The 27992-nt window shown below is 36.5% G+C and overlaps 2 protein-coding genes and 1 long non-coding RNA gene across 7 annotated transcripts in view; 2 read left to right on the plus strand and 1 right to left on the minus strand.

Annotated features, from left to right (window-relative positions):
• HOXD4 (homeobox D4) lies at positions 1 to 27992 on the plus strand. 3 transcript variants are annotated; one of them, XM_077448081.1, is made up of 3 exons: positions 1 to 137; positions 21121 to 21147; positions 26406 to 27992. In XM_077448081.1, the coding sequence occupies exons 1-3, from the start codon at positions 86 to 88 to the stop codon at positions 26705 to 26707; spliced, it is 381 nt and encodes a 126-aa protein (XP_077304207.1). In that variant the 5' UTR covers positions 1 to 85; the 3' UTR covers positions 26708 to 27992. The 3 variants fall into 3 exon arrangements, 2 of the variants coding, with proteins under 2 accessions (XP_077304207.1, XP_077304206.1); XR_013261810.1 differs by lacking the exon at positions 1 to 137 and adding an exon at positions 20556 to 20683 and having other exon boundaries at positions 26406 to 26518; XM_077448080.1 differs by lacking the exons at positions 1 to 137; positions 21121 to 21147 and adding an exon at positions 24679 to 26084.
• Positions 14 to 27992, plus strand: part of HOXD3 (homeobox D3) — a 47734-nt gene continuing 19755 nt past the window's right edge. The window contains exons 1-2 of one of the 3 annotated variants that reach the window (XM_077448071.1): positions 24 to 137; positions 21121 to 21147. The gene's annotated coding sequence lies outside the window, so the exon portion shown is untranslated. Of the gene's footprint in view, positions 138 to 20575; positions 20684 to 21120; positions 21148 to 27992 lie in introns of those variants that run through there. The other 2 variants (XM_077448072.1, XM_077448077.1) reach the window with 2 other exon arrangements.
• On the minus strand, positions 20326 to 22870 carry LOC143924048 (uncharacterized). The gene is made up of 2 exons (XR_013261811.1): positions 22726 to 22870; positions 20326 to 21033 (listed from the first exon to the last, which is right to left on the minus strand). It is a non-coding gene; the product is annotated as an uncharacterized LOC143924048 (long non-coding RNA).

Consider the following 27992-nt stretch of genomic DNA (forward strand, 5'->3'; position numbering starts at 1 on the left):
GTAGAAATAGAGAGATCTGGAGAAGGCTTCACAACATCTCTCAGTAGATTTTCTACATATTTCTTTCTGGTTACCAACATGCCAAATGGATTACAGCCTCAGACCCTTCTGTGCCTTTCTACATGTGGTCGTCAAGGGTAAGTGGCATATGGTATTTTTCTAGAATTCCAAAACCATCTGTACCAGTTTAAAAAAAGACTACTACTGGTTTCTATCCAGTAACAGTATTATTCTCATCTGTTTTACTAACGGAACATGCAGAGAGAGAGATCTTCTGTACTGAGCATTGCATGCAGCTAAGTCAGAGCAGCTCGTATATTATGTAAGACTTTATATATACAACACCACTGCTTCTGAGTGTACAAGATATATAGTGTGTGTATGTATGTGTATATATATATATATATATATATATATATATATATATATATATATATATATATATATATATTTATTTATTTTTTTGTAAACATGTATATGTATGTGTATATGAATATGTCGTTTTTTTCTGCTTGAGAAGTAATGATTTTATGCTATTTTTTTTTTTTTTTTTTTTGTTATTTAATTTTAGTTTACTTGGTTACATAAATGCTACATTGTATGATGAAGGTTTATCTATGAAGGAATAACATTACAGGAGGCAGAGTTGTGTCAGCTCTTCAAATAATTCTTGGCTGCATTTATATGTAGATTACAAATGACAGGAGAGGTTTAAAAAAATAAAAAAAAATAAAGAAGCGTTCCTTTATTATTTCTTGTATTGTGAATTGGGCATCTATTGAAGTCCTATTTGTTGCTGATTAAAAAAAAAGAAATACAACTTGATTAAAAACAAAAAAGGAATAAATGTTATTTTACTGAAATCACTATAGAGATCTGCGTTGTGTTTCTATTTAACACTGTGTTAAACCAGGCCAGGTAGCGGATTGTAACGTTAGGTGTGTGATATTATTAATAGTATTCTGTCTCCTTGCTAGCAAAAGTGGAGCTATGAAGCTTCTACAAACAGTTCTGTGTTATGGCTACGTGTGTTGTATGCAGTATATGTCCAGACTCCCATGCTGCAGAGCCAATGTCTAGACATGCTTAACACTGTGACAACAGATCAATAAGGATTAATCCTATTGATAAGGCATGATTGTGTCATTTCATGCACCTTTAGTACAGTTTTATACTTTTCAGATTTGCTGACAGATATTCATGATGCTTTTGAAATGGTCTTACCACTTCGAATCGCCATGTCCTCTGTTCATGCTGATCTGTTTGTCGATCGATCTATCTATTTATACATCTGTTTTTTTATCGTACATCCATCCAAATCCCTTTTCTATGATCAGTTTATATTATTATTTTGTAAACATCTATCTATTTTTTGCTATCTGTCTATCCATCCATAGTTACATCTATCTATCTATCTATCTATCTATCTATCTATCTATCTATCTATCTATCTATCTATCTATCTATCTATCTATTTTATATTGTACTGTCCACATCCATCCTTCTTTCTTTCAGTTTAATACACTTTTGTAAACATCCATCCATATTTAACTATCTGTCTGGCTCTCTTTATTGTCTATCTATCCATTCCTTACATCTGTCTGTTTATCTATCTATCTAGGTCATCTTTTAATCCAGCTACTACCTGTCTATGGCTGTCTGTCTATCTATCTATTATCTATCTATCTATCTATCTATCTATCTATCTATCTATCTATCTATCTATCTATAATGGTCTTACTACTTTTAATCAACTGATGTATGTCTATCTATCTATCTATCTATCTATCTATCTATCTATCTATCTATCTATCTATCTATCTATCTATCTATCTATCTATTTATCGATCTACCTACCTGTAATGGTCTTACTACTTTTAATCACCCTACGTATGTATGTATGTATGTATGTATGTATCGATCTATCTATGTCTGTTTCGTTATCCTTCGTCTGAACATAATGCCCTCCATCCATCCATCCATCCATCCATCTACCCATGGTTTACTATCAGTTTGTCTCTTTATCATCCATCCAACCAACTTCCATCCATTAGTTATCCAACCATCCGTTTTCTGTTACCTGTCTATTACTCCATAAGTATGTGAACATTCCATAAGCTATTTTTTTTCTTGCAAGTAATAATTCAAGCTACATTCTCACAAGATTGTATTTAATGTTATATACATTTGAAGCATTTATAGTGGTTATTTAGACTTAGATGCAATATGTTACCACATCCTCTAATGTTGTTTAAAATTCTTTGTTCCACCTAGGATGTATGTTTGTTGCATGCTGTGTTCTCCCAATGAAATGTAACCTTGATTTAGAGCATGGCTGTGTATGCTGTGTAATAATGTGCTGTTATTAGCTGGTTGAGGTTCTGCAGCAGGAGAGAAAGCAGAACAAAGAAAGTATTTCAGGCAGCTTTGGCAGACAGCTGTGAAAGGTATTTACTGCCCTCTGCACTGCGACAGAACACGCAGCTGGCAGCATCACAGGAAACAGAGGAAGTCGGAGAGCGAAGGAAGCGTCTATTCATACATGCAAGAGGTGGATGAGGTGCAATCAGCAATAAAACACCACAGAATGGAGACAAAGGAATTAACAAGCAGCCTAGATTGCATGTTGGAGGAAAGGGGCAATATAAGCAATGAAAGATGCTATTACATCCTTTTCCTACAGACTCCATTATACAATGTGCGAGAATGAATGGCTTCCTTTTTTCAAGCAGTTATATACCTGTATCCAAGTTGACATAGACAGATTCTTTTAGATTCTTTGGCCTGATACGATGTAATGGAGTCATAATATTCTCAAATGGGTGAAATAATTTCAATTTTCACATGACTTTACTGTAAAAGCCAAGCATATATAAAGATTAGAGATACTCTGATCTGACAGATTTAAATGGTTAAATATTTCACATTAAGAAGTATGTTTCCCTATATTTGGGTCTATAGACTAGCATCTATATGTTGTGCACATTCAATTAAGAAATAACGTCATCAATAATATCATTTATAAATAATGTTTTACAATCATACCAGTGAGGTCCCTATGGCATACACCACTGAAAGAGCAAAGATTATCAAAAATAAGTTGGATTGAAGAAATGGGGTTAATATATATATATATAATTATTTATTTATTTTTGGGGCGATGCAGTGGAGTTAAAATAAATCAAAAACTTTCAGATATATGGACATTATGTTTAAGGTGAATTATAATGGACTGATTTACCATAGTAGATAGGGTAAGTGGCTGGAGAAGGCTGAATAGGTAAAACCATGCATAAGGGAATAGAGGAATGTTTAAAAGGGAGTTTGATAGATTTAGGTTATTCATTTTTGGCTATAGCAATTCTGTAGTAGTTCTATGCTATGTATATTTGAATAAATAGTAAGGTATTGCCCAGAAGAGCACATTGGCTGCTTACTCTGCACCCTGAACAGATCAAATATGGAGCATGGCAAATGAGGTGTCTGCATTGCAGTGGGTGCACAATAGGCAAGCAGATGAACCACCAAAAAGTGAAATCCTAAACACCACTGCAAACAATATATTTAAAAGTTCTTGACAAGAAGTGGTTTAATACTATACTCTGCTGTGTTTAAAAAATAACTGAGCTAGAGTTCAGATTTGTAAAGGGCTCTGTGTAGTTTTCTCTGAGTCTTCTGTTCTGCAGATAGAAAACTGCAAGATGACATCATAGAGTCTTCAATGTGCATCTCTGATCTCTGGAAGGTTATAGTTGTGAAGAGTAACCAAAATTGTCTCCTCAGAATGCAGCATCACTTATCAAGGATCATGTAATAGCTTACATACAATCCACAGTGGGGGTATGGATTGCTTTACTGACATAGTAAAACATAAACAGATTCCTATTCTGTACACCAGGTGTTTGAAATCCTGCCAGAAAATGCTTTCTCCCCTAGATCAAAGCTAATGCTAAATCCCTAGCTCTCACACCTTTAATATATATATATATATATATATATATATATATATATATATATATATATATATATATACACTTTTCATTATCATCTTATTTTCTCTGTCACCACTATTGGAAGATATTAATTCTAATAACTCAGTGCTCAGAACCCAGTGGGTTTATTTGCAGTATTTTCAGTGCCCACAGCAAACCTACATTTCTTTCTTGTTTCTATCACTCCTTCAGCTAACCATTACCCAACCATAACCCTGACCATCACCCTTACACTTACTTTGTTTTTCTTAGCACTTCAGCACTTTAATTACCTCCTAAAACTAAAAAACAAAACAAAAAAAAACTGTTTTACTATCTGTGAATCTTTAACGTTTCCTAGCCTATTACCCCTTCACTGGGCTATTGAGTTAAAACTTACTTTATCAGACTGATACTTATCCTAATGGCTTATTAAATTGGTACTGGACTGCTTCATATCAGTCTTGGTTATAACAATATGCTCTATCTGTCTCTTTTTCATAATCCCTTCCCCCTGCTCATAATTTAAATTCACAATATGGGATTGATTTATTAAAGGCAAGTAGACTGTGCACTTTGTAAAGTGCAGTTGCAGGCTGCAAGTGCAGTTGCTCCAGAGCTTAGTAAATGAGGTAAAGCTTCACTTTGCAAAGACTACCCAATCACAGGTAATGTGAAGATTTTTTTTTTTTTATTGTATTTTTGCTTGCACATGATTGGATGATGGAAGTCAGCAGAGCTTCTGTTCTTATAATAATCTCTGGAGCAACTGCTCTTCCAGAATGCAACTGCACTTTACAAAGTGCACAGGGCATTTGTCTTTAGTGAATCAACCCCTATGTATCTTTGTTTACTTTATAAGCACATGTGTGCATTTGCCCCTGCAACCTAAATATGCCATGGTTTACTAAAAGGCAGATAGGATGTGCACTTTGCAAGTGCAGTTGCATTCATTTCCCCCAGAGCTTAGTGAATTTGATTCAATCATGTGCAAGGGAAAATGCTGTTTTTATTTTTCATTTTCCTTGCACCTGATTGGGTATTCTTTACGAAGTGAAGCTTCACCACATTCACTAAGCTTTATGGAAAATGAGTGCAACTGCACTTGCAAAGTGCACAGTCTATTTGACCTTAGTAAATCAACCTCTATGTATTTTTGTTTTCCTGGATGTCCTAAGATGCATAGAGCTGCTCATAGACATAAATGGCATACGTTTGGCGCATTATGTCTGTGCACCTAAGCTACTTGACTCAAATAGTGGTGTAAAGCTGCATACAGCCATCAATGTCTATATGCAGCTCTTGGACATCTGGGAAAACAAAAATATACAGTGTTTTTATTCTGCATGGACAAATGTACCCATGTACTTACAGCCAAAACCTGAACAACCAAATGGAGTTCTGTGTCAAAATATGTTATAGCTATAGCAACAAATCCAGTGTGACATTTGCTAGTGGTGCTTTGAAATAAATAAATGAAAAGGTATGCTTGGTTTTGGTGCATTTGTAGATAGAACCTAATTTTTTAGGTAAGCCTAAAGTTCATTCCGGCTGAAGCTTTGTTTTACCTTACAATAGCATAACAGAGGTTATTTTGTTAAGGTTTTCACTTATATGCTTACAGTGCTATTTAGTTTTTTCACTTGTAGATCTATATGTTCAGTAAATGTAAGCAATAGGAATGAAAAAAAAGGAATGGTTCCACTGACAATATATCAGGCAAGATATAACTATATATACACACACATATATATATATATATATATATATATATATATATATATGTAGAGCTAAGGCCTACAAAGTGTCCTTTTATTAATTATGGGGTCTGATTTGTAGACCAGAGTCATTTTACCAATGCTTAACACATGAAAAGTAATTACAATATACAAAGTATTTTTTTTTTATAACACAGAAAGTATCACAATAATACACACAAATGGCTGAAAATTTATTTTGTGATATTAAATCACATCACAGGGTGACCAAATAAATTTTTTTTTTTTAAATGTATAGGAGATCATTTTCACAGCTGGAGATCATCAGATATTATTTACTGTAATATGCTTGATAAACATTATTTTTCAACCTTGACTATGCATTGTTCAATCTGCAATATAATTGTAAGTAAGTAATCTCTATCTTTTATGATGAATCACACAGCAGGATAAATATAAGCTGTTTCTTGCAGGTGTCCTCTTTATTGTAGACTCCGTACCTGATAGAAATAGAAATATGATTAAGAATCAATCATAATGCCGTTTTTGTGGATTTTCTTTCCTTAAACATCAGGCATTCTCAGAAGCTATTACATATCAAAATGACTACACAGAAAAATATATCATTTTAATGTATAATTTTCTTAAAGAGTAGTAGAAACCATTTACTACTGACAGGGGTGCTCACAATGATTAGCTTTTGTTTATTTTTGTAAAACCTCTATCCCAAAAGGAAAAAAAATGCTTACGAGGTGTTGGCTTTAGTTCAGCTTCAGTTTGTTAGTTCATACAAATCTGCTAGTACATCTAACACTCCCCTCCCCCAAGACTGAGTGTACAGAGAAAATTCCTTAAATTGGATTTCCATATCACATACACTGTGCTTAATTTCCACAGACAAAGGTTAAAGCAGTGCGTTCCCAAAACTGGTGAGATCAGATTATGGATCTGCTAGGTGGGTTAACATTGTACTGCTTCAAAGCATCAATGTGTCAATGTAGCTAGTAAGGTTCTGATTTATTTATTATTACTGTCTGTACCAAGAACTGAACTTTTTCCCCCAGATGCCACCAAAACTTATAGAACATTTTTGAATTTGATTGGTAAGTGTGGGGAAGCGTTTCCACCCGAATACAATGGTTTATTAATGATTACACTTCTATCAGTATATATTCAGTCAGGGGGAGACTAAGGGGGAGATTTACTAAAACTGATGCACACAGAACATGGTGCATCTCTGCATAGTAACCAATCAGCTTCTGGGTTTTATTGTCAAAGCTTAATTGAACAAGCTGAAATGTAAAGGCTGATTGGTTACAATGCACAGCTGCACCACATTCTGTGTGTACCAGATTTAATAAATCTCCCCTAAGTCTCATGAACCAAGTGGTCTCTACTCTTCAGTCTTGCTTGCCATACATACAGGCAATTCTTTGTCAGTTCCAACTATTCTCAACTAGCTTTTAACAAAAAAACATAAACTATATCAAGTCTACCAACAGACTTGATAGATCTGTGAAATGATCCAAACGGTTGCCAAGGCTGGTTGAAAATATGACAAAATTGCTAAGTGTATAGCCAGCATTATGTGGTATCAGGATGCCATTAAGGCTCTAAAGCAGCCTTTATCAACCTTTTCAATGCAGAGGAACCCTTGAAATAGTTCTCCGGTCTCGTGGAACCCCTGCTAAAAATTAGAGATCTGCAACTCGTGATACATTAGTGTGATGGTCACTGGGAAGAATGGTCCTTACACTTGTGGTCATTGGGAAGAATGGCCTCCTTACAGATTGCTAAAAAGATCAATGGTGTCAGTGGGAACTTATCGGAGAGGCAGAAATTGCGCAATGCTGAAGGAACCCCTAGCAACCTCTGGAGGAACCCTGGTTGAGAATCACTGCTCTAAAGTCTAAATCAAGAGACTCTATTTTGCTCTCCTCACTATATTAGTGGCCACAGTTTTCTAGATCAAGAGGTATGTCCTACCACTCCTGTGTCTAGATCTCTAGGTGCTGAAATCTTATGATTTAGTATGTGATGCACAATGTCTTCTCTTTGATTTACTAAATTAGGGTGAACCTGTCAGCCATTATAACTGTCTAAAAAAGTAAACGTCCTGGACAAGACACCACAAAATGTTGGCTATTTCCTTCATTTAACAGAAAATTTTATTTTTGCCCCTTTCATAATGGTTTAATGTTATCACTAATGGCCTGGCTTCAGTATTAACTTCCACCAACTGACGTATTCATGTCCAATGAGAATGCCTCAGTGGCCAGTAGGACATTCTCAATAGACAAGGGAAGAGCAGTGGGTTGGAGAAGAGAAGTAAGACTTCCAGTAACAAGTAAAACTAATTTCAGAGAGGCACACAAAGGAGGGACCTGGCAAGGCACCAAATGAGCTGGTAAAGCACCAAACATCCAAAATATGGACATGCACCATTAAGGCAACACAGTGAATGGTGGTGCACTGATGCCTTAGTGCATCAGGGTGCCACTGAAAATAAATGGAAATGTGTGATCCGGTCCTAATAAGAGGATCAGCCACATATCTCCTACTTGGCTGCTATTGTTTCTTAAACTCAAGTACACCAGAGATGTCTGATGTTGTCAAGTGCATTACTTAGGCTGCACAGTTATCACTGGATCCTGCAAATCATCACAGTTTTTGGGACACATGGGTCAGTTCCAGGATCTGGTGATGAAAAAAATAAAAGATCAGAAGCTACGCCTTTCTGATGTCAGTCATAAAGACATTCTCTAGTCATCCTGATACAAAGAGAGGGCCACACAATTCTGTATATTTAGCTTTGACGTAAAGATTATTATAGGACATTGTTTATTGGGTTTTAAGTGACTTATAGGCATTTATGATAGGGAATCTTGTTGCTTGGCTTAGATAAAAAGCTACGACTTGATGCCACTGGCTTTCTTAGTCTACGACTAAGATGCCACTGGCTCCAACTCTTCAGGGAAGTAACTAATCAGGTTACCTAACTTTGTTCAGTTTATAATGATTCCCCTGATATAAGCCAGTGTCTGATGTGTTGACTTGAACATTGTACAGATATATGAACTGGAGCACTCTGCAGAGCCAAGCATTCATGTTTATTCATAAAGCTAGCTATGTTTACATCTAAAGGTGTTAGTATTCTGCCTACACATGTTCTTACCTTCTGATGTCTAAGCAGCAAAAGTGGGGAAGACCCCCCTCTCCTACTAACGTATCATAAAGGGGGGCTATCCCCAAGCTTATGGGCAAACTTTTGGGGGTCTTTATTCCCTTTAGATGTCACCTTAGAGGAGTAGGAGAACTTTGCCACTTAAGCTCTTCTGTTGTTTGGACTAGTTTGGAATCTATGCCCTTGCAGGATCATTCACTTTGCATTCCTTCATGTCATTCAACCTGTATCAGAACTGCTCACAATTTGCCACACAGGCAAACTAAATTGCCCGATTTGCCAGTTTACCCACCCAAACCTCCTGATGCTGTGGCTAGAAGTAATTCATTTCATAGCGGCATTACTACTGCCACTCACTGAAGCTTCCCGCCAGCTTGATTTAAATAATAAACAAGCAGCCAGCACCTTGGTTGATGTCACTGACCAAATTTGACCATGATCATACATGGTCAATTATGTCAGACGGCCAGTTTGATAGCATTCAACAGCCGGCCAGGAATCTGTCATTTGCAGCAAGTTTCTTTTAGGAGAGGATCTTCATGTTTGTGCCAGTGGGTGGGCTGGTTATTGTTCATCATAATGTGTTTTTGTGAATGAGTAACAAGGGGTACTATGTGATGCGTAATAATGTTTGGCAGTTATGTATGATATGTTCCCCCTACAGATCCAAATATTCACCAGGCCAGGGATGTGGCGATGAGGTCATTGTCCTTATCAACCTGGGGACAAGTTGCCTTACCAGTGGGTACTCTTCATAGGTGTGCGCAGCCTATTGCATTAGTGTGTGCACCCCAAAGATCAAACACATAATGTATGCGTGTGTGCATGTATATATATATATATATATATATATATATAGAGAGAGAGAGAGAGAGAGAGAGAGAGAGAGAGAGAGCAGTGGGTGGTGTCATAAGGGCAGAGATTGGTGTCAGTCGGGTATTTTTTACAATTGTTTTTTATTTTACAATTTTTTTGCAGAATTTTTTTTTTTCATTTGGTGAAATATCAGGGGTCTAAACAGGAGAAATATTAGGTCTGGTATAGATTTTTAAGAGAGACACCACACAAACAAACAAAAAAAATAGCATTGGCTCCTCCCCCCCCAAAAAAAAATGAATGTGGGGGGGTGACTTATCAGAATTTGGGAGCCAGGGGGGGGCCCAGATATCTTGTTGCCACACATGAATGAGTAAGGGATACATAGTACCCCTTGTTACTTATTAAAAAAATACAAAGTAAATAACCACAAACACACTTTAGAAAAAGAAAATTTAAAAAATGCCCTACAATGTCCTACAGTGTCAAGCCATGGTCATTTACATTGTCATTTACAATGACCAATGTCCTGCTGACCCACCGATTACCCACACTGATGATTATCTCCCAACGGACTCTCACCACAAATGAAAGTTCCCCAGATGGCTGCTAAATGTTAACAAACCAGTTGACTGACTTCAATGACCAAAATGGTCATGACCAACTTTGGTCAATGATTTCATCTGGGATCCCCCGGCCACTTTGTTTACAAACAGAAGCCTGGGTCATTTAACTGAAATATATGTAAATACCAAACAAAAATTATAAGATTGAGCTCCCATAGACTTCAATGAGGTTTGGGCGCATTTTTTCAAGTTCATTGAACATATAGTGAATTTAACTTTTCTTCGGACATTCATTACTAGGGTTACCTAGGTAATGGAGATGCATTGCAGCCCTTGATGCGAAAGTAGAGTCCACTATAGCCCCATTGCTGCAACATTTTGCCCCAGTGGTGGTTCCAGTGAATTTAAATGTTCTGCACAGCAAAATGTTTTTAAAAGGGGCAATAGGAGGATATTCTTCCCTCTATTTCCCATTTGGGGAGGACCTTTGTGCTCCCAAACATCTCCTGCCACTGCTTTCACAAGTAAATAGCACCCTGCTTGAGCTTCAGTTAAATTTTCTTACTGGGGGACCTGTGTTGTCCTCTTTCTGTTGACCTTTTCTGTACAAGATCTAAAGTTGGAAAACTTCTGTGACAATTGGATGAAATGTTAATATTTTGGCTTGAAGAGACCTTGCAAAAATAAAGTATTAATTAAAGGTTATGTAAATGTTCTATTTAAAAAAAAAAAAAAAACATGTCATACTTACCTCCTCTGTGCAGTTGGTTTTGCACAGAGTGCCCCCCATCCTCCTCTTCTGGAGGATCCTCAGCTCATCCTCCTATTCTGGGGTCCCTCAGCGGCGCTCCTGGCTCCTCCTCTTCTTGATTGCCCTCCTCTTCTTGAGAAGCGTTCTCCCTAGGGGCACCTGTGCGGGCTCGCTCCTGTGTCCTGCATTGACACAGACAGCAGGACTCGGCTCTGCCCCCAGCTCCGGCATCATTGGATTTTATTGATAGCAGCGGGAGTCAATGGCTGCGCTGCTATCAATCTTTCCAATCAGGATCTGAGACACGGGCTGGAGTGGGTGTGCTCGTCCCTGATGCAGGAACAATAGGGCTCAGGTAATAAAAGGAGGGCACTGGAGGGAGGTGAAAAACCGCAAGGGTTTACAACCCCTTTAATACAGTCCAATGAGACTTTTATTTGGTTAATATATCTTTTTAATATTTTTATGAAGCTAATAAAAATGGAAATACTTTTTACATCCATTTATGTTGGAAATCTTAAAGGTTAATATATAGACTGTTTCTGTAATGTAATTGATGTAGTACGTGGATTCTCTTTTTTGATTGTAGCTTGAATATTATTATTTTTATCCATTCCTCAAACTAGTATACCTTTCCTTATAGAATTATATTTTAGACTACCAAATTACCATGCACACATAAAAAAAGTATTTTCTTTAGACATGCTTGTTATTAAAAGTAACTTATCACTTAAATTATATAGTTAGCCACAAGCAAAGTTTTTACAAGCTACCTGGTAGCTGAAGTGCCACTACATATAGCAGCTAATATGCTAAGGAATTCTTTAGCCCCAGCTGATTTGAGTATTTTAATTGAACCCTCCTTCAGTACATCGGTCCACATATTGAGCATACCATTTTAGGTCTGGTTATACTTTTAGCTGTATGTTTCCTATATACTATAATCTGATTTAGTAAGGATCTTTTTATTAGCCTCTAGGAATACATGGAATGATTTAGAATTTGTTAACATATCCAATGCTTGTGATCATGCAATATAAAGATGTGATAATTCAATATAAAGCTGCCCAAAAATAACAGTAGACTCTTACAGCCACACAATGATGAAGGTGTTTTTACTATTATTACATAGGTATGTATGTCTGAAAATAATTAGCAATATAATAATTAATCTAACTCTTGTTTTTTACAACTATATTCCTTTTTTGCAATTTTGGAGCTGAGCAATTTTTGCAAATAATGACCCTTGTTCAGAATAATTTCAAAGTTAATGTTCTCAGTTATATTTATTGCCAGATAGAGAAAGACCATCTGCAACCTGTTATATCTTAGCATTGAAATATGTTGATTATGTTAGATTATGGGGTTGTTTTACTAAAGGCAAATATACTGTGCACTCTACATGTACAGTTGCTCCAAAGCTTAGTACATGGTAAGCCTTACTACAGGGAAGGCTTCACTTTGCAAAAAGTACCCAATCACGTGGCAAGAAAAAAAAAAAATTCTTGCACATGATTGGGTGATGAAAGTCAGCAGAGTTTCTGCTCATTTACTAAGCTCTGGAGCAACTGCACTTTGCTCACTCTTTTTCCCTTTAGTAAATCAATTCCTATATTTTTTGAGGTGACTCATTAAGGATTGTATTTATAATTGTTAACTGTATCTCTAAACTCTGATCGCTTAGAAATGCTTAATCAGCTTTTATAGATGAAAGATATATTCATATTTTCAGTATAATAAACGAATGCAAGTTTGTTGATCAGTTGAAAATGTCAGCCCATCCAAAGCTAATATTTCAGATTTCGGGGGTGCCAGAGAGTTTACTTAATGGTTTTTCACCTCTATCATAGACTCCAGCAGTGCTATCCCTGTGGTCAGTTCCGTTGGCCTGCACATCTGTTATGGCCATTACATAGACATTCCATATTCTCTCCTGGATCTGTTACATTTATTTTATAGTATGGGCAATGCAACAGGACCGAAAGTGTGTGTGTGTGGTGGTGGGGGGGGGGGGGGGGGGGTGGGGTTGGAATGCCACAAATATTACATACAAATAGTCCTTACTCTTTTAGCTAACCATATACTAACCTTGGAGCTGAACCAGTAAGAACATGGGGTTGATTTACCAAAGGAGTATAGGCCATTCACAAAGCAAAGTAACTGTTAATATGTAAGGTAAACCTGTGTTCTCTTTGAGTACCATCATTACCAATAAAAAGATTTTTGCTAACAAATATCTAGCACATGCGGGTATTCAAAGTGAACGCAGTTTCAACTAATTTATTAAAATTCACATTCCACAGCGAACATATACTTTGCAAAGTGAACATCATTTTTGTTAGTGGAACATCCTCTACTCATCCCCTATATATTGCTTTGGTTTGTTGATATCCTCAGGATTGACTCGACATATGTGCCTCTATATGTTTAACAACATTTAATGCCTTTAAGAAAATACACATATATAGGGGACAAATTACTAACTTGTGTTTAGGTTTCATAACTTCCTGAACCCGACTGGGCATTTGAAGTATCCATGAGCTAGGTTGAGATGTAGAGCTAGTAACTCAAGAGAAATAGTTTTTGCCTGTATAGCAAAAAGGACATCAAGGTGATATGTGGCAGATCTTTTATAAAAATGTGTTGGCAAAAGACCAGAAACTGAACATATGCACCCAGGAATCACATTCAAGACCAAACTTACAGATAAAAAAGCAATAGTAACATGTGTGCAAAGAATGTCTTCAGACATGAAGTAATTGGTTAAACTCATACACTGCATCTGGCTTTGGTCAGATATGAAAAATCAGCATGTCTAGAGTGTGACCTCAGTTGTAAAATCATTAAAAAGAAGATGAGAGCGGCTAAGCTTTGGTTGGTGTGTGCCTGGCTTCCAAAAGGTTCTATACAGCTTTGCAGATGTTAAAATTAGTCTCAGGTGGTAGAAATATGATGTGCAGATGTGCACTTAAAAGTTTAAAGGTTGTGTAAACCTCAAATAAATGTTATCATATAATAGAAAAGGCTTAAAAATATATATATATATATACACACACACACTCACACACACACACACACACACACACACACACACACACACACACCTGCCTTTACATGCATATGAACTTTAATGGTATGCCATTCTTAACCGTAGGGTTCAATATTGAGTTGGCCCACCCTTTGCAGCTATAACAGCTTCAATTATTCTGGGAAGGCTGTCCACAAGGTTTAGGAGTGCATCTATGGGAATGTTTGACCATTCTTCCAGAAGCCCATTTGTGAGGTCAGGCAGGGATGTTGGATAAGAAGGCCTGGCTCACCGTCTCTGGTCTAATTAATCCCTAAGGTGTTCTATTGGGTTGACGTCAGGGCTCTGTACAGGCCAGTCAAGTTCCTCCACTCCAAATTCGCTCATCCGTGTCTTTATGAACCTTGCTTTGTGCACTGGTGTGCAGTCATGTTAGAACAGGAATGCGCTATCATCAAACTGTTCCCAGAAAGTTGGGATCATGAAATTGTCCAAAATGTTTTGGTAAGCTGTTGTCTTAAGAGATGCCTTCACTGGAACTAAGGGGCCAAGCCAAACCCCTGAAAAACATCCCACACCTTAATTCCCCCTCCACCAAATGATTTGGACCAGTGCACAAAGCAAGGTCCATAAAGACATGGATGAGCGAGTTTGGGGTGAAAGAACTTGACTGGCCTGTACAGAGTCCTGACCTCAACCAGCTAGAACACCTTTGGGATGAATTAGTGTGGAGACTGCGAGCCAGGCCTTCTTGTCCAACATCAGTGCCTGACCTCACAAATGTGCTTCCCTACAGGTAAGCTTATGAAAAATCTTACCTGTAGATACCATGAATATCTACTAAACTTGCACAGTTTAGTAGATATTCACATCAGCTTCAGCCAATAATATCACTGGTGCATGCACAAAATGCTCTACATTCATGGCACACTGGGTATGCTGTGAATGCAGAGCTAGCCATGCCACAATGGTGACTCTTGTGCCCATGCACGGAAGTGACCTCTCATTGCAGCCCAGCCAGAGACTGGGAAACTGTAAGGAAGACCAGGAGATGGAAGTGATAGCTTGGCACTGGAGGGCTCCATTTGGAAGGTAAGTCTCAGTCATAATGTGTTACTATGCTATGCATTCTAGCACATTATGGCACAAACCTGCAGGGGGCATATATAAAAAAAACATGTTTATAGAGTTTACTACCACTTCAAATAAGTCAGCAGTGTCAGACCACATATTTCTTTTTTTTTATATATTCAATTATTTTATAGGTTTTCAAAAAAACATCATTACAAACATTATCAACTTTGTGTGAAAAGTACCAACTACAGTCTTAAAATCTTAGATCCCCCCTCTCCCCAAAAAAAAAAAACACCCCCATGCCCACCCTCTCTCCTCTCCCTTCTAAACCCCCTTTTATTCTTAATTTTCTCCAACTAGACGATCCTCTGCATGCTCATGGTATTAATGTTCCCTGTTATTCTCATTCTCCTATATCACATATTTCCATATACTTTCCAGATTTCTTAAAATCCAGCCATTTCCCAAGGTATCTCTCTGTTAGGTCTTCCCCTGCATGGATTATCTCTTCACCTATTTCTGTTATGACTGGTTCCCTTTGATTATTGCCTAACTGATAATAAGATTGATTCTTGCCTTTAGTATGTTGCATCTTGAGGATTAGACTAGGCCATGGCATTAGGTACAATAAAGAAAAAAAAATTGAGATCATTGTGTTTCCAAAAGGGACAAAGAGTAAAGGAAAATAGAATGTGCAGAATAATCGCTGTCATGATCTACTGTTAATGGGCTTACTTATGGGTCATAGACGCAGAGATGTTTCACCAAGAACAATGGAGAAACATTTGCCCATTCCAGAATACTTTTTACAAAACTGAAGGTAATGTGCTGCGTGTGTTTTACGAGCTTTGCTCTCTTTTCTCCGTAGGGAAGGACACAATAGGCAGTCAACACAATGACAATGACCTTTTCCAACACGTTAGAAGCTTTTTTGCATTTTAATGTTCACCTTTGATGATCTTAAACATTTACTAAGGCATCCCAGATTAATGTTAGCACTAATGCTCACAATATTCACATCATTTGATTTTAGATGGCTAAGCTTAAAGAAAATCTGTAAATTGTAATTGCTGTCCTCTCCATTTGGCTGGTTGTCATGCTGTTCCACTGATTTTAAAGTGTATGGAAACACTTAAAAATGAATTCCTCTTATTTGGGCACCCAGAAATCTTGTAAGATAACTTCCTCTACTTTCTGCCTATAGACTGTTATCAGTTAGGATTGTTCTCTGCTAACTTCATTGACTACAAAACAACTCCCCATTTTAAGGAGAAGAGAGGGAGGTATTATGCAGTCCTGACACAGTTTTAGCCCTGGTTCACATTGATGCAGGATTGAAATTGTGTGAGTTCAACTGAACTTGCACGATTTAATTCCCACATGTCAGTCCGACAATTTCAGAGACTTCTGTGCGGTTTCCTGCACAGATGTCTATTGAAATCACACCTGAAATCGCCAAAAGTAGTACAGAAACTACTTTTGGGAATCGGTGCGGTGCGGCAAAGTCGGCATCGAACCGATTCAGACGGTTCCATTATGGGAAATGGCATGCGGCATGACATGTCAAATCACATGCCAAATTGCATCAATGTAAACCAGGGCTTAAGCAGTGGCAGCTGCTCCATTAGGGGAGCAGGGGCGCCGCCCCCTAATCCATGCGCCACCGCCCTAATCTACATGCAGAGTGCTGGATGCATGGATTTGAATGTTTTTTTTTTTTAAGCACGTGATTGGAGCCTGAGGCTATAATTAGCTTCAAAAAAGGGTGGGCTTGGGGGGCAGAGAGGTGGGTGGTGGTTGTGCAAGTGAGGGGAGCTGTTTTTTTGCCGCCCCACTCCCCAAAATATTGAGCACCACCCACCACTGGTTTTAAGTAGTCTGGAAAAGCTATTTGTCCTAAGGTGACAACACTGCTCAGTACAATTGTCACTCCAGGCCAGGAAGTGAGGTAATGTCAGGTTTACCAGGTTAGAATAAATGAAAAAAGGTGTGAAAAACCACTGGAGGACCAGTAAGTTCCAATGAATTTTTGTTCTTTAACCCCCTTGGAGCCGTTGCCTGCCGGGCTCTTAAGGGGTTTTGTATACCGGGAGGTGGGGTGGGGCTTAAAGGCATGTGACTGTCATGATTGGCTGTCACATGATTGGAAAGCTCCCGATCGCAAGTAGAGATCCAGAGTTCTCCTTCAGCTGCTGGTAACTGTGCCTGGAGCATGCACTCTCGGCAAAGTGCTATTTGTACTAATGCCCACAAATATGTGGCCGCTCTGCGCCAGGGCACGGCCACCTATTTGCATGCAGAAGGCACCAAGGAGTTAAAGAGGAGCTCCAGTCCCCCCCTCCACTAAAAGTAAAAATCAGCAGCTACAAAAAAAAGGTCAGCAGCTTCAAATACTGTAGCTGCTGACTTTTAATTTAAAGGCACTTACCTGTCCAGGGATCCAAGGATGTCCTCACCCAAGCCAATTCTTTAATCAGCTTTGGGTGCATGCGCCAGCATCTCAAGTAAGGAGAATGGTAAGGGAAGCCAGTTTCCTACTTTGCATGCACGAGTTGCACTGCGCATTGTGAATGGTCCCCTAGTCTTCTGGGACCTGTGAAGTGTCCCAGAAAACTGCGGGGGGGGGGGGGAGAAGAGGCGAGGCGAACTTCCGGCTCAGTTTACCACGGTGATCTGAGCTGGAAGTGGGAGTGGGTACCTGTCAAACCCAGGTACCCACTCCCCCCCCCCCCCCAAAAAAAAGTGCCAAATGTAGCAGTGGAGGAGGGGAGGGTTCAAACCTGAGCAGGAACAAGTGTGTAGATCAGGAGCTCTTACTTGATACTTGATCCATACTTATTTTTCTGTCTGTGACTCTAAAGCTACTGAAGCCACAGACAGAAGGGAAGGAAGACAGGAATGGTAGTCTAAGTATTTCTCCCAGTGCAGATTCATTATGAGTTGCCCATGGACATGATATGTCCACCAGGCAGTTGGGACATAAAGGTGTGACCATTGTAGTGTAGATATTAATACTCTGCTAGACATTCATCTTGGTCACTTTATGGGGGAAATTATAATTGGAGATTTAAATGCATTTCAAACTTTGATTTCTCACCCTGGGATTGAATGACAAAAGAATTCCTTCAGGGGTCACTATTTTTACAGACATACAATCTTCACTCATCTAACCATAATCAGACAGAGCTAAAAGCTTCTGATGACCTCTTTCTGACATTTATAGATTACTTGTTCTTATCACAACAAGTGTAAGATCTATAGAGAAAAGAAATGTCTGCAGAAATCACGTGGTCCTTCCAGGATTAGGCAGCGTGCATCTGCAGGTCTCGGTGGTGTAGTTTCCTTGTGTTCCCATAGGAAGGCGCTGTTGGACAAGTCACTTGTACTCCGAATAATAGCCTTGCCCTTTAGATAACCTGAGCAGAAATCTGGAGCACGTGATCCCAGCTAATGTTCTGTTGTCGGTGTCTTTAGGTCCAACGTGGCTTCAACTAAATATTTTAATTTCCTTAAAGAGCAGATTCATTCCAAGATAAAAAAAAAAAACACTTCAAGAAGTAGACTTGTATTGACTTTAGTATTGTATTAAGGCAGAAGTATATATAATTATATATGACAGATTGCTGAAAATACAGCTCTGACAGTAATAAATGCACTTGTTAAATAATGCACCTGCTTTGCCTATTTGCAGAGTTGTCCCTAAACATTAAGACATACATTAATACACATACCTTTCAAAGGAAGCAAATATGCTTTACCTATAAAATTAATTACTTTCTGCAAAGCAAAGACAGCATTTTATTAAGATAGTAGATAGCAGGTTGGAAGGAAGCAGGGATGCTGGAATATACGTTGTATGTGTTAAGCTATAATAGAAATACCTTTATGATTAATGACAGCGATGCCCTTCAATCACAAATTCAACATTCACTCTGAATTATGTATTTATGCAAACGTATGCAGACTCTTCTTCCTATCACTGCAGTAACAAGCAATTAACTTATTTTACTGATATATAATGATCAAGAGCAAACTTACTGCAATTATTGTATTATAGATCCAGATAATCCTTCCATCACATAATTAAATATGCCCTAAAATAAAAGCTAAATTAAAAAATGCTGCCTTTTTTTTTTTTAAATCAAATACATAATTTTTAGAGTGTTATGTACAAAACGTTATAGTTCCACAACTTTCTGACGAAATGACCGAACACAAAGGTAATTCGTATTAAAATTTGCAATTGCTTAGTTGAAACCGTTTGCATGAAACTCATATGTATTATTTCCAGCCAAGCATTTGCATTGCATGCAATACAACACACAGAGCCCCCCCCCCCCCCCATTAACTATTCCATGCAAATATATATGCATGCAAAGAGACATCTCCTAATATCTCTCTCTCTCTCTCTCCCTCTCTCTCTCTCTCTCTCTCTCTCTCTCTCTCTCTATATATATATATAATGTAGGAGGTATCTTTTTGCATGTAAATATATATATATGTGTGTGTGTGTGTGTGTGTGTGTTTATACATTTATTCTTTGTGCCATTGTACATATGGTGAACTTGGACAGAGCCTTATGACAAATTTTATTTATTTCCATCATCCTTCCAATGAGTGCCACCTACTTCACATGTAACCTCCACATTGCCTGAAATCTTTAAAAAAAAAAATACATTAGAAAAAGAATTCACACCATTTTGTTTTATGACTTCACAACCTTAACTATCACATAGTACACCTACTTTTTTTTCCCCCCAAGCCTCCAAAGTTCAAAGATCTTCTCACTATAGGGCTGGAGGTTGTAAACAGGTTGTTACCATGTAAATGAGATGTGATCAGAAGTAGATAAATAGTAAAGTATTTTGGTTGTAGCACTGTGCTTGTAACACACTAGTGTAGATGTTTTTATATTGTACTGCAGTGCTGACAGATATACTATTTATGAAAATAAAATAATACTCAAAATAAATAATAGAAGGAACAAAGGTTACAAAGAAAAAGAGGTAGAAAGTAACAAAAAAAATCATATTTCTAGTGGATTAAATAATTGTGCTATATCAACCTGATACCAAATGTTAACATTTGCATTTACAATTAACCATTTAGATACTTTTCTATCCATTGCACATGTTTGAAATACAGAGAAATACAATCATTGCAGTTAAATAAGTTCCTCGTTTCATGCTTCTGACTGCAATAAAGTAGAAGTTTCACTTTTAAAAAAAGAGAGATTTCTCCCTTTTATTTTGTGTTACTATTAGAGGCTTCTGGGAATCTCAATCTAGTGAATAGAAGTTTAAAGCTGATGGTTATTTATGGTTCCACAGAGATGAGTCCTGAGTGGCTGGATGAGAGCACGTGATTCCAATAAACTTTGTTTTATGGCTTGAGAGTTGACAAGCTAAAATATAATTCCCACCATAAATTAGTTTAAGAGCATACAAGTGCAGATGCGTTTTGTTCCTGGATGTAGTAATAAGGATAGTGTTTAGAAAGGACCATTCTGCTTGGATCTCTTAGCACCGAGGCTTTTCCATCTCCTGGATCCAGTTTGCAAGAAGAAGCATAGAAAGTAAGTGATTTTATATGCCATTTATACTTAGAGGAGAGATCTGAGACAGGGAATGTGGTGTGTGTGTGTGTGTTGTTTCTTTTCTTTTTCTTCTTTTGCTTGTACAATAGTTGCAGTGAATAAGAAATCCCCAGAGGTAATTGTCTCTTGTAGTGTTTGTAGGTCCCACCTAGAGCACAAATAGTCCAATATTCACAGGTACCATTCAGCTGTGAACTTGGAGCCAGGCTTCTAAAACAATGCAGTTCACATGGCTTTCGTCATTAGATTGTAATACGGAAGGGGGTTATTTTTACAGTTGCATTCATATATGTCCATTTGTGCTTATTTGATTTTTTTAACCCCCTAGCCTACAAGAAAAATAAATAAACTATTGCGTTGATATCAATAGAATTATGCAGTGCGTGTATTAACAATATACTTTTCTGTTACAACAGGTTACACACAATGGAAAGCCATATGGGGTAAGTATAAGTCTTCACAATTATGCTTGATGAACGCTATGTATCAATGTGCAGACATTTGGAAAAATGTTTTAACTCTAAAAAAAATAAAAAGTTTTGTTATTGCTGGAAGAAAATCAGTTTCCATTTTTTTAACTCTTAAATGTCTGGATTACAACTGAACATATTCGTTAAGTTGAATGATTAGCATTTGGTATGACATTTGTTTATGCTGGTATAAAGTATTCACTTGATGAGGATGATTATGATGATGAAGATGATGATTATGATGTTGAGGGTGTTAATGCAGAGCCTAACTAGTCTAGTTGGAGAATTTTATTGGTTCTGGACATTTTCCAGAAGTCTTGTTTGCTGGGTTCTGGTTAATTATAAGTCTTTGCCTCTTGGTTTGTTGTACTGTATGGCGCCTCCCACAGTAAGGATTGGTGTACAGTAGCTTACACATGCAGGGCACTACATAAGTGAATGGATGTTGCCTCGTGTTGTTTAATTTTATTGTCTACGTGTGACTACCGGCTTACATGTTGACAATCAGTCAATTGGTTGAAATTTAATAAGATTAATGGTTTCTGGATGTAGCTGGTAAAGTATACGGATTTTACACAATATTATAAGCATTCCTTTTGTGTATTCAAATATTTTATTACATCAATTAGCTCAAAGGCCATCAAACGTATTCCTACCTTTTACATTGCTATTTTATACATTTTTTTCTTATTATTTTTGTGTTGCATTTAAATAAAGTATATCAATCTGTGCCTGCAAGAGCATAGATGGAAATAGCTTTTCAAATAGGACTTTCCACCAACTAATTTTCTTGTTAAAGGGATAATTTTGCTACTAAATAAATGATCTTCAGATGCATTATCATGCTAATTGTAATCAGTCATTTTTTTTTTTTTTTTTTTTTTGCAGTCCTGCATTAATCTTTCTTCTATCTCTATAAAGCCTCTAATAAGATTTTAGATCTAATTGCTTTTATCTCACTAGTATTAATTTCTTCGTATTATAATAAAACAGTGAATATAGTTTTTGTATGAATCAGGCCACAGAAAAAGAAGAGTAGATCAAACACAGTTGTATGGGCAGTTGAGCAGGAGGTGAATATTTAACGCTTTTGTTCATCAATAACACTGTGGCTTTGACCTGTCTGAGCAAGCCTTGAGATAAGGTGAAATCCAGGTCACAACGTCTAACCAATATGAAAATGTGAACAAAATCCTATCTCTATTTCGACAAATACTCATTTTATTATACATTTTTAGGGTCACATATCGAATTTAGTACAAATTATCCATTATTTTAACATAAAAAGGTGTATTTTTAAACCTTTTTATAATTTTTTTTTCAATAAGCTAATGACAGCTTATACTTTTTTCTTTTTTTTTTTAATCATAATTTTAAAAGGCATGTACCAATATAGTCAATTCCACCGGCCTATTCATGTATTTAATTTGAACAAAAGCCTTGATGTATTATGAATACATAACTACTTTGTTTTGATAAATAAAGATATGGAACTAAAATGTGGTTGTTACAATGTACAAACTTGCAGTAGGTGATATTAAGATGACTTACCTTACAGAGGACAGAGAATGTTGAGTATTGGTGAGATCAGCTTCTTTGGGTTTGGAGCTTTTTTAGAGCAAGTAGCAGAGAGGAGCTCAGCAAGTTTGCTCATGGGTCAGGAACAAATCATGAACTTTTGTACTCCTCTGTGTGACTGTCGTCCACGTAAAAATAATGAAACCTTGTGATATGTTTGCAAATGATTTCAAATGCCCTTTTGACCTGGACTTCACCATAAACGCTGCCACACAAATTTCTGAATATAGTCCAAAGGTTGGTTTCTCAGAAGAAACTTGACTGGTATGTAATACTTGACCCTTCCTGAGTTCTGAATGGTTTTATTGTCAACTAAAAATGTTTTTTTTTTCTCCTAGTACTGATATATATATATATATATATATATATATATATATATATATATATATATATATGTCTATCTATACAGATAGATAGCTAGTTAGATAGATAGATTTATATATATATATATATATATATATATATATATATATATATATATATATATATATATATATATATATAGATATATAGATATATATATATAGATATATATATATATAGATATCTATATCTATGACTCTATCTATCTATCTATCTATCTATATATATATATATATATATATATATATATATATATATATATATATATATAAAACCACTTCCATTTAAATTCTTAATATTGGGGAGCAATGTATATCTTTTTTTTAAGTATAATTTTGAAATGTTTTATATTTGTAAAAAGAATGATTTGTGTATTTTATAGTGTTTGTTTGCACGTTGTGGCTGCATTTGAACCTTGCAGCTCCTAAGAATTTTGTTTCTGTGACCTGTGAAGCCATCACGTGTTAAGGATTATTATGTCTTAAAGTTTATGTACAAGAACAGAAGAAAAATTGCATACAAGCATACAAGTAATGGTTTTTTATATATATTTTTTTTGTTTACTTGTACAAGTTGAACCTTCTTCTTGGACCTGTCTATGCAGAGTAGGTGCGGTGTGATGACAGAGCTGATGTTATCTGGTCATCTAACCTGCAATCAGTATACATTTGACACTTTTACAACCTAACTGCTGTCTTAATGGTTTGCATTGAAAAAAAAGCTGCAGCTGTATTCAAATATATATAAAAACACAATTTATAGAATTTATAACACATTAAGCACATATATGCATACCTTAATGCTTGCATACATCATATAGATACATGCTTGTTACAGTTCAGTATATATATATATATGTCTTATTTCTATGACGTCATAGAGTTTGATGTTTGATTTTTTAAATTGTTTTTATTTTTAATAATCCCATTTCATCTGTCATGCGACTAATCTGCAGACACTAGGTGATATGTAGACCACATACACTAACCCTAGGTAGAAAGACTGTTATTACGTTGTCTATATGTACCCTGTAGAACCGAATTTGTGTGGTGTTTACATAGTCACAGATTCGATTCTAGGGGAATATATGGTCGATGCAAAAACTTCGATTTGATTCACCTAGAGTGTTTGATATGAGCATACCACAGGGCAGGTGGGATTTTACTATAGATATTGACCATCCCGTCATTCATTTTCATAGGGTAACCTCAATGTTTCCATTTATTGCTGGAAGGATTATAGTTAAAATAAAAATGTATCAAAAAATGTAGTACTTCAGAAAATCATTCTGCATGCTTATCCCATCGGTGTGTTCTATCATTCCATGTTATAATGTTATTTTCTTTTTATCACACACACACACACGCACACTTACACACACCAGAATCAGAATAATTTATTACCATTTTACAATAAAAATTATAAAATGAATACAAATTATACATCTCTCTCTCTCTCTCTCTCTCTCTCTCTCTCTCTCTCTCTCTCTCTATATATATATATATATATATATATATATATATAGATAGATATAGATGGATAGATAGATAGATAGACAGATAGATAGATAGATAGATAGATAGATAGATAGATAGATAGATAGATAGATAGATAGATATTCTCAAGCCAATCATATAATGTAATAGTTATTTTCTACACATCTAACAAAAAGCTAAAGGCTTGCATGAATTTTAACTCTATACATTTTATATCTATACGTGTATAAATATACATATACTCTCAAGCCAATCATATGATGTAATAGTTATCTTCTACATATCTAACAAAAAGCTGTAGACTTGCATGAATGCTAATTTAATTCCACACCCTTATTATTAAACTACTTTATTCACTCTTAAATATTAATTATTTCAGAGGTGTAAAAACTTTTTTTTTTTAATAAATGGTCACATTTTCAGATTACCTCCTTATATTTAATCGCCTCTTGCATTATTTTCCCATTTGAGCTTGCAAACAGTCAACCACGAGTTACTGATTGCCTAATTTTTTCAACCTGACTAGATTCTGGTAACTTTTGGATGACCCCTTTGCAAGACAAAGCCAAGACAGGTCTATTGTACATGTTATGGTCTCCCTGATGTTCTCTTGACAATTTAAGATCTCTTTCTCTTTCCATGGGACTCTAGCAGGAATGAAATAAGCTTTCTGAACGCCAACCTATACACGAGATTTTGGATCAATGAAAAAAATCTTTTTTTTTTTTTTTTTAGAAATTATATAAAGTGTGTTTTTGTTAACCTAAATGTAACAATTTCACTAAAAATCACGTTATCTCTTTTTTTTATTATTATTATTGTAGCTTGAAAATCTGTGATTAAGAATTGGGTGGGGGTGTGTGTTGCTCATAATGATCCAATTAAATCAATATTATTTTGTTATTTTCTGAAAATTATGAGGTACAATTAAATCCAGTGATAAAGTTTCTGCCCTGCCATTGGCTGGCGAGGTCACGTGGCCACCTAACTTTATTCAGTTGACAGCAAGTAGGAGGGCTTTATGGAGGCAGAAAAAAGACAACACCAGAAAAATTAGTATTTTCTATCCTCAGAAATTAATGGCCATGAGTTCGTATATGGTAAACTCTAAGTATGTGGATCCTAAATTTCCTCCTTGCGAGGAATATTTACAGAACAGCTACTTAGCAGAGCAAGGCTCTGATTTCTACAGCTCCCCGCAGGGCTCTGATTATCAGCACCCAGCCATCTTCTCCCGGCCAAACTATAGCGAAGAGTCCTTCAGCTGTAACCATGCACAGGGCTCTGCATTGCAGCCTCGGGGTCAGGAGCCAAGCGGACCCCAGAACCACTTCCCTGCAGCAGAGGAGCCCTGCCCACCTCCAGCCCCGGTCTCCAGACCCTGCAACCAACAGCAGCACCCCAAAAATGGGAGCCTCTCTAAGCAGCCTGCCATAGTGTACCCCTGGATGAAGAAAGTCCACGTGAACTCAGGTAAGCTCCATCCCATTGCTCAAACACTGCTTACTGGGGGGGAAAAGCTGCTGAAAATATTATTTATGGACTTTTAAAACCTGGGAAAGCCATTACACTCATCATAAATTTTTATGGTTGAAGGAATAGGCCGTTGGCCATGTGGCTTTGTTTTTTCAGCTCCATCTTTAAATGTGTGTGCATGAGATATCCATCAGATATTGTAAGGACTGTAGTGCATGCCTCTATTTCATATTTACCGGTGGACTGCAGATTTTTATTCAATTTTTATTATTATTTTTTACTTATTATTTTATATAATTTTTTTTTGTATTTTTCTAGTCAATCCAAATTACACCGGAGGAGAACCCAAGCGATCCAGGACAGCCTACACCAGGCAGCAAGTTCTGGAACTGGAAAAGGAGTTCCATTTTAACAGGTACCTGACCAGACGTCGCAGGATAGAGATCGCCCACAGTCTGGTCCTTTCTGAGCGACAGATAAAAATCTGGTTCCAGAATAGAAGGATGAAATGGAAGAAAGACCACAAACTGCCCAATACAAAAGGAAGATCTTCATCCGCTCCTTCTCAGAACCTACACACTGTTACCAAGGACCATCAGACTGATCTCACCTCTTTATAGGATTTTTTTTTTTTTTTTACTTTTTATTCTTGCCCTTGCCTAAAATATTGACAATACTTCATAAATCCAAGAGTTCCAAGCTTGGGGCTGTCATACCATTTCACAGGACTCTCCAAATCGCTCATGGGCACCAAGCTGACAATAATTCCTTTAAGGACATTTCGACTGTCTCCTTTGTATATTGCTCTGGACACTGTTTGATGATCATATTTTTTTATATTATTTTACATCAGGAGGACATCACAAAGAAAGCAGTGGAATTGTATCTTAGGTAAACTCCAATTCTGTATGTATGTTGTCTTTACTGTACAGGGCAGTATTGGGTTAACAAGGAAATGAGAGAGGGAGAGAACAAGTTAGTGGTTTCTTAAAACATAAATGTGGAGACCATATGGGCATCCTGTGCCATGATTTCGTTATTATTCTTTGTTACTGCCAGTATGGAACACTCTCTACCAAAAGACAAAAAAGGGGTTATGAAATAAACGGGTTATTTTATTTGTAAAGTTCATTCACGTATTTATTTAATATGAAATTATCTAACATGTAAAAAAAACAAAAAAAACAAACAAAAAAAAAACGAAATAAAAAGAAATAATATACCAATACCAAATATTCAGGAAGGACAGGAAGATAGATGTTTCTGAATTAATTTTTATGGAGGGAAAATACTGGCTTCCACATTTTAAGAATACAAAATGATGACTGTTTTTAGAATTAGCGTTACCTGACAATGGCTATTACATAGTTTTATGTGTTTGGTCACATTTTGTAGCTACTGTCCTTTTGGGTTTTGAGTAAACAAGATGAATGTGTAAAAAAAATGTTATTTTTTATGGGAAAATCCCCCACCTTCCCCCCCAAATAAACCTCAGAGACACAAGATGTACATTTACATGTAGCATATATTTTTTGTATTATTATTTTTGTCTTGGTTATGTATGTTCACACTTAAAAAAAAACAAAACAAAAAAATACTGTTATTGGAATGTATTTCATTTCGTAGATTCAGTCTTCCAAAGGGTGCGGTAGGAGAAAAAAAAATAATGCGATAAAACCTGACCATTGTAAAAAAAAAAATATTTATCCTTCAAATAAGAAAGAAAAATGTATTTTATGCTATACTTTTTTCAGGTGACGGTTTTATGTGAAAATGTTATACATATTTTATTGGAATGTAAAACGAAGGTCACACTATTCCCAGGTCAAAACAATAGAAAGGTGATGGCAGATACATTTTTACTCTTCGTTTTTTTCTTTAATAAAATTACACTTTTAAATTCGA

Source organism: Lithobates pipiens, unplaced genomic scaffold (genome assembly GCF_037356315.1).
Source record: "Lithobates pipiens isolate NorthernLeopardFrog02 unplaced genomic scaffold, aLitPip1_a1.2 Scaffold_22, whole genome shotgun sequence".
In the NCBI taxonomy this organism is placed as follows: Eukaryota; Metazoa; Chordata; class Amphibia; order Anura; family Ranidae; genus Lithobates; species Lithobates pipiens.

Bases quoted from the DNA above. Each gene is read 5' to 3' on its own strand.
- HOXD4 (XM_077448080.1), top strand. From the start codon at position 25,691: ATGGCCATGAGTTCGTATATGGTAAACTCTAAGTATGTGGATCCTAAA. The intron at 26,085-26,405 runs GTAAGCTCCATC...GTATTTTTCTAG, and splicing joins GAAAGTCCACGTGAACTCAG to TCAATCCAAATTACACCGGA.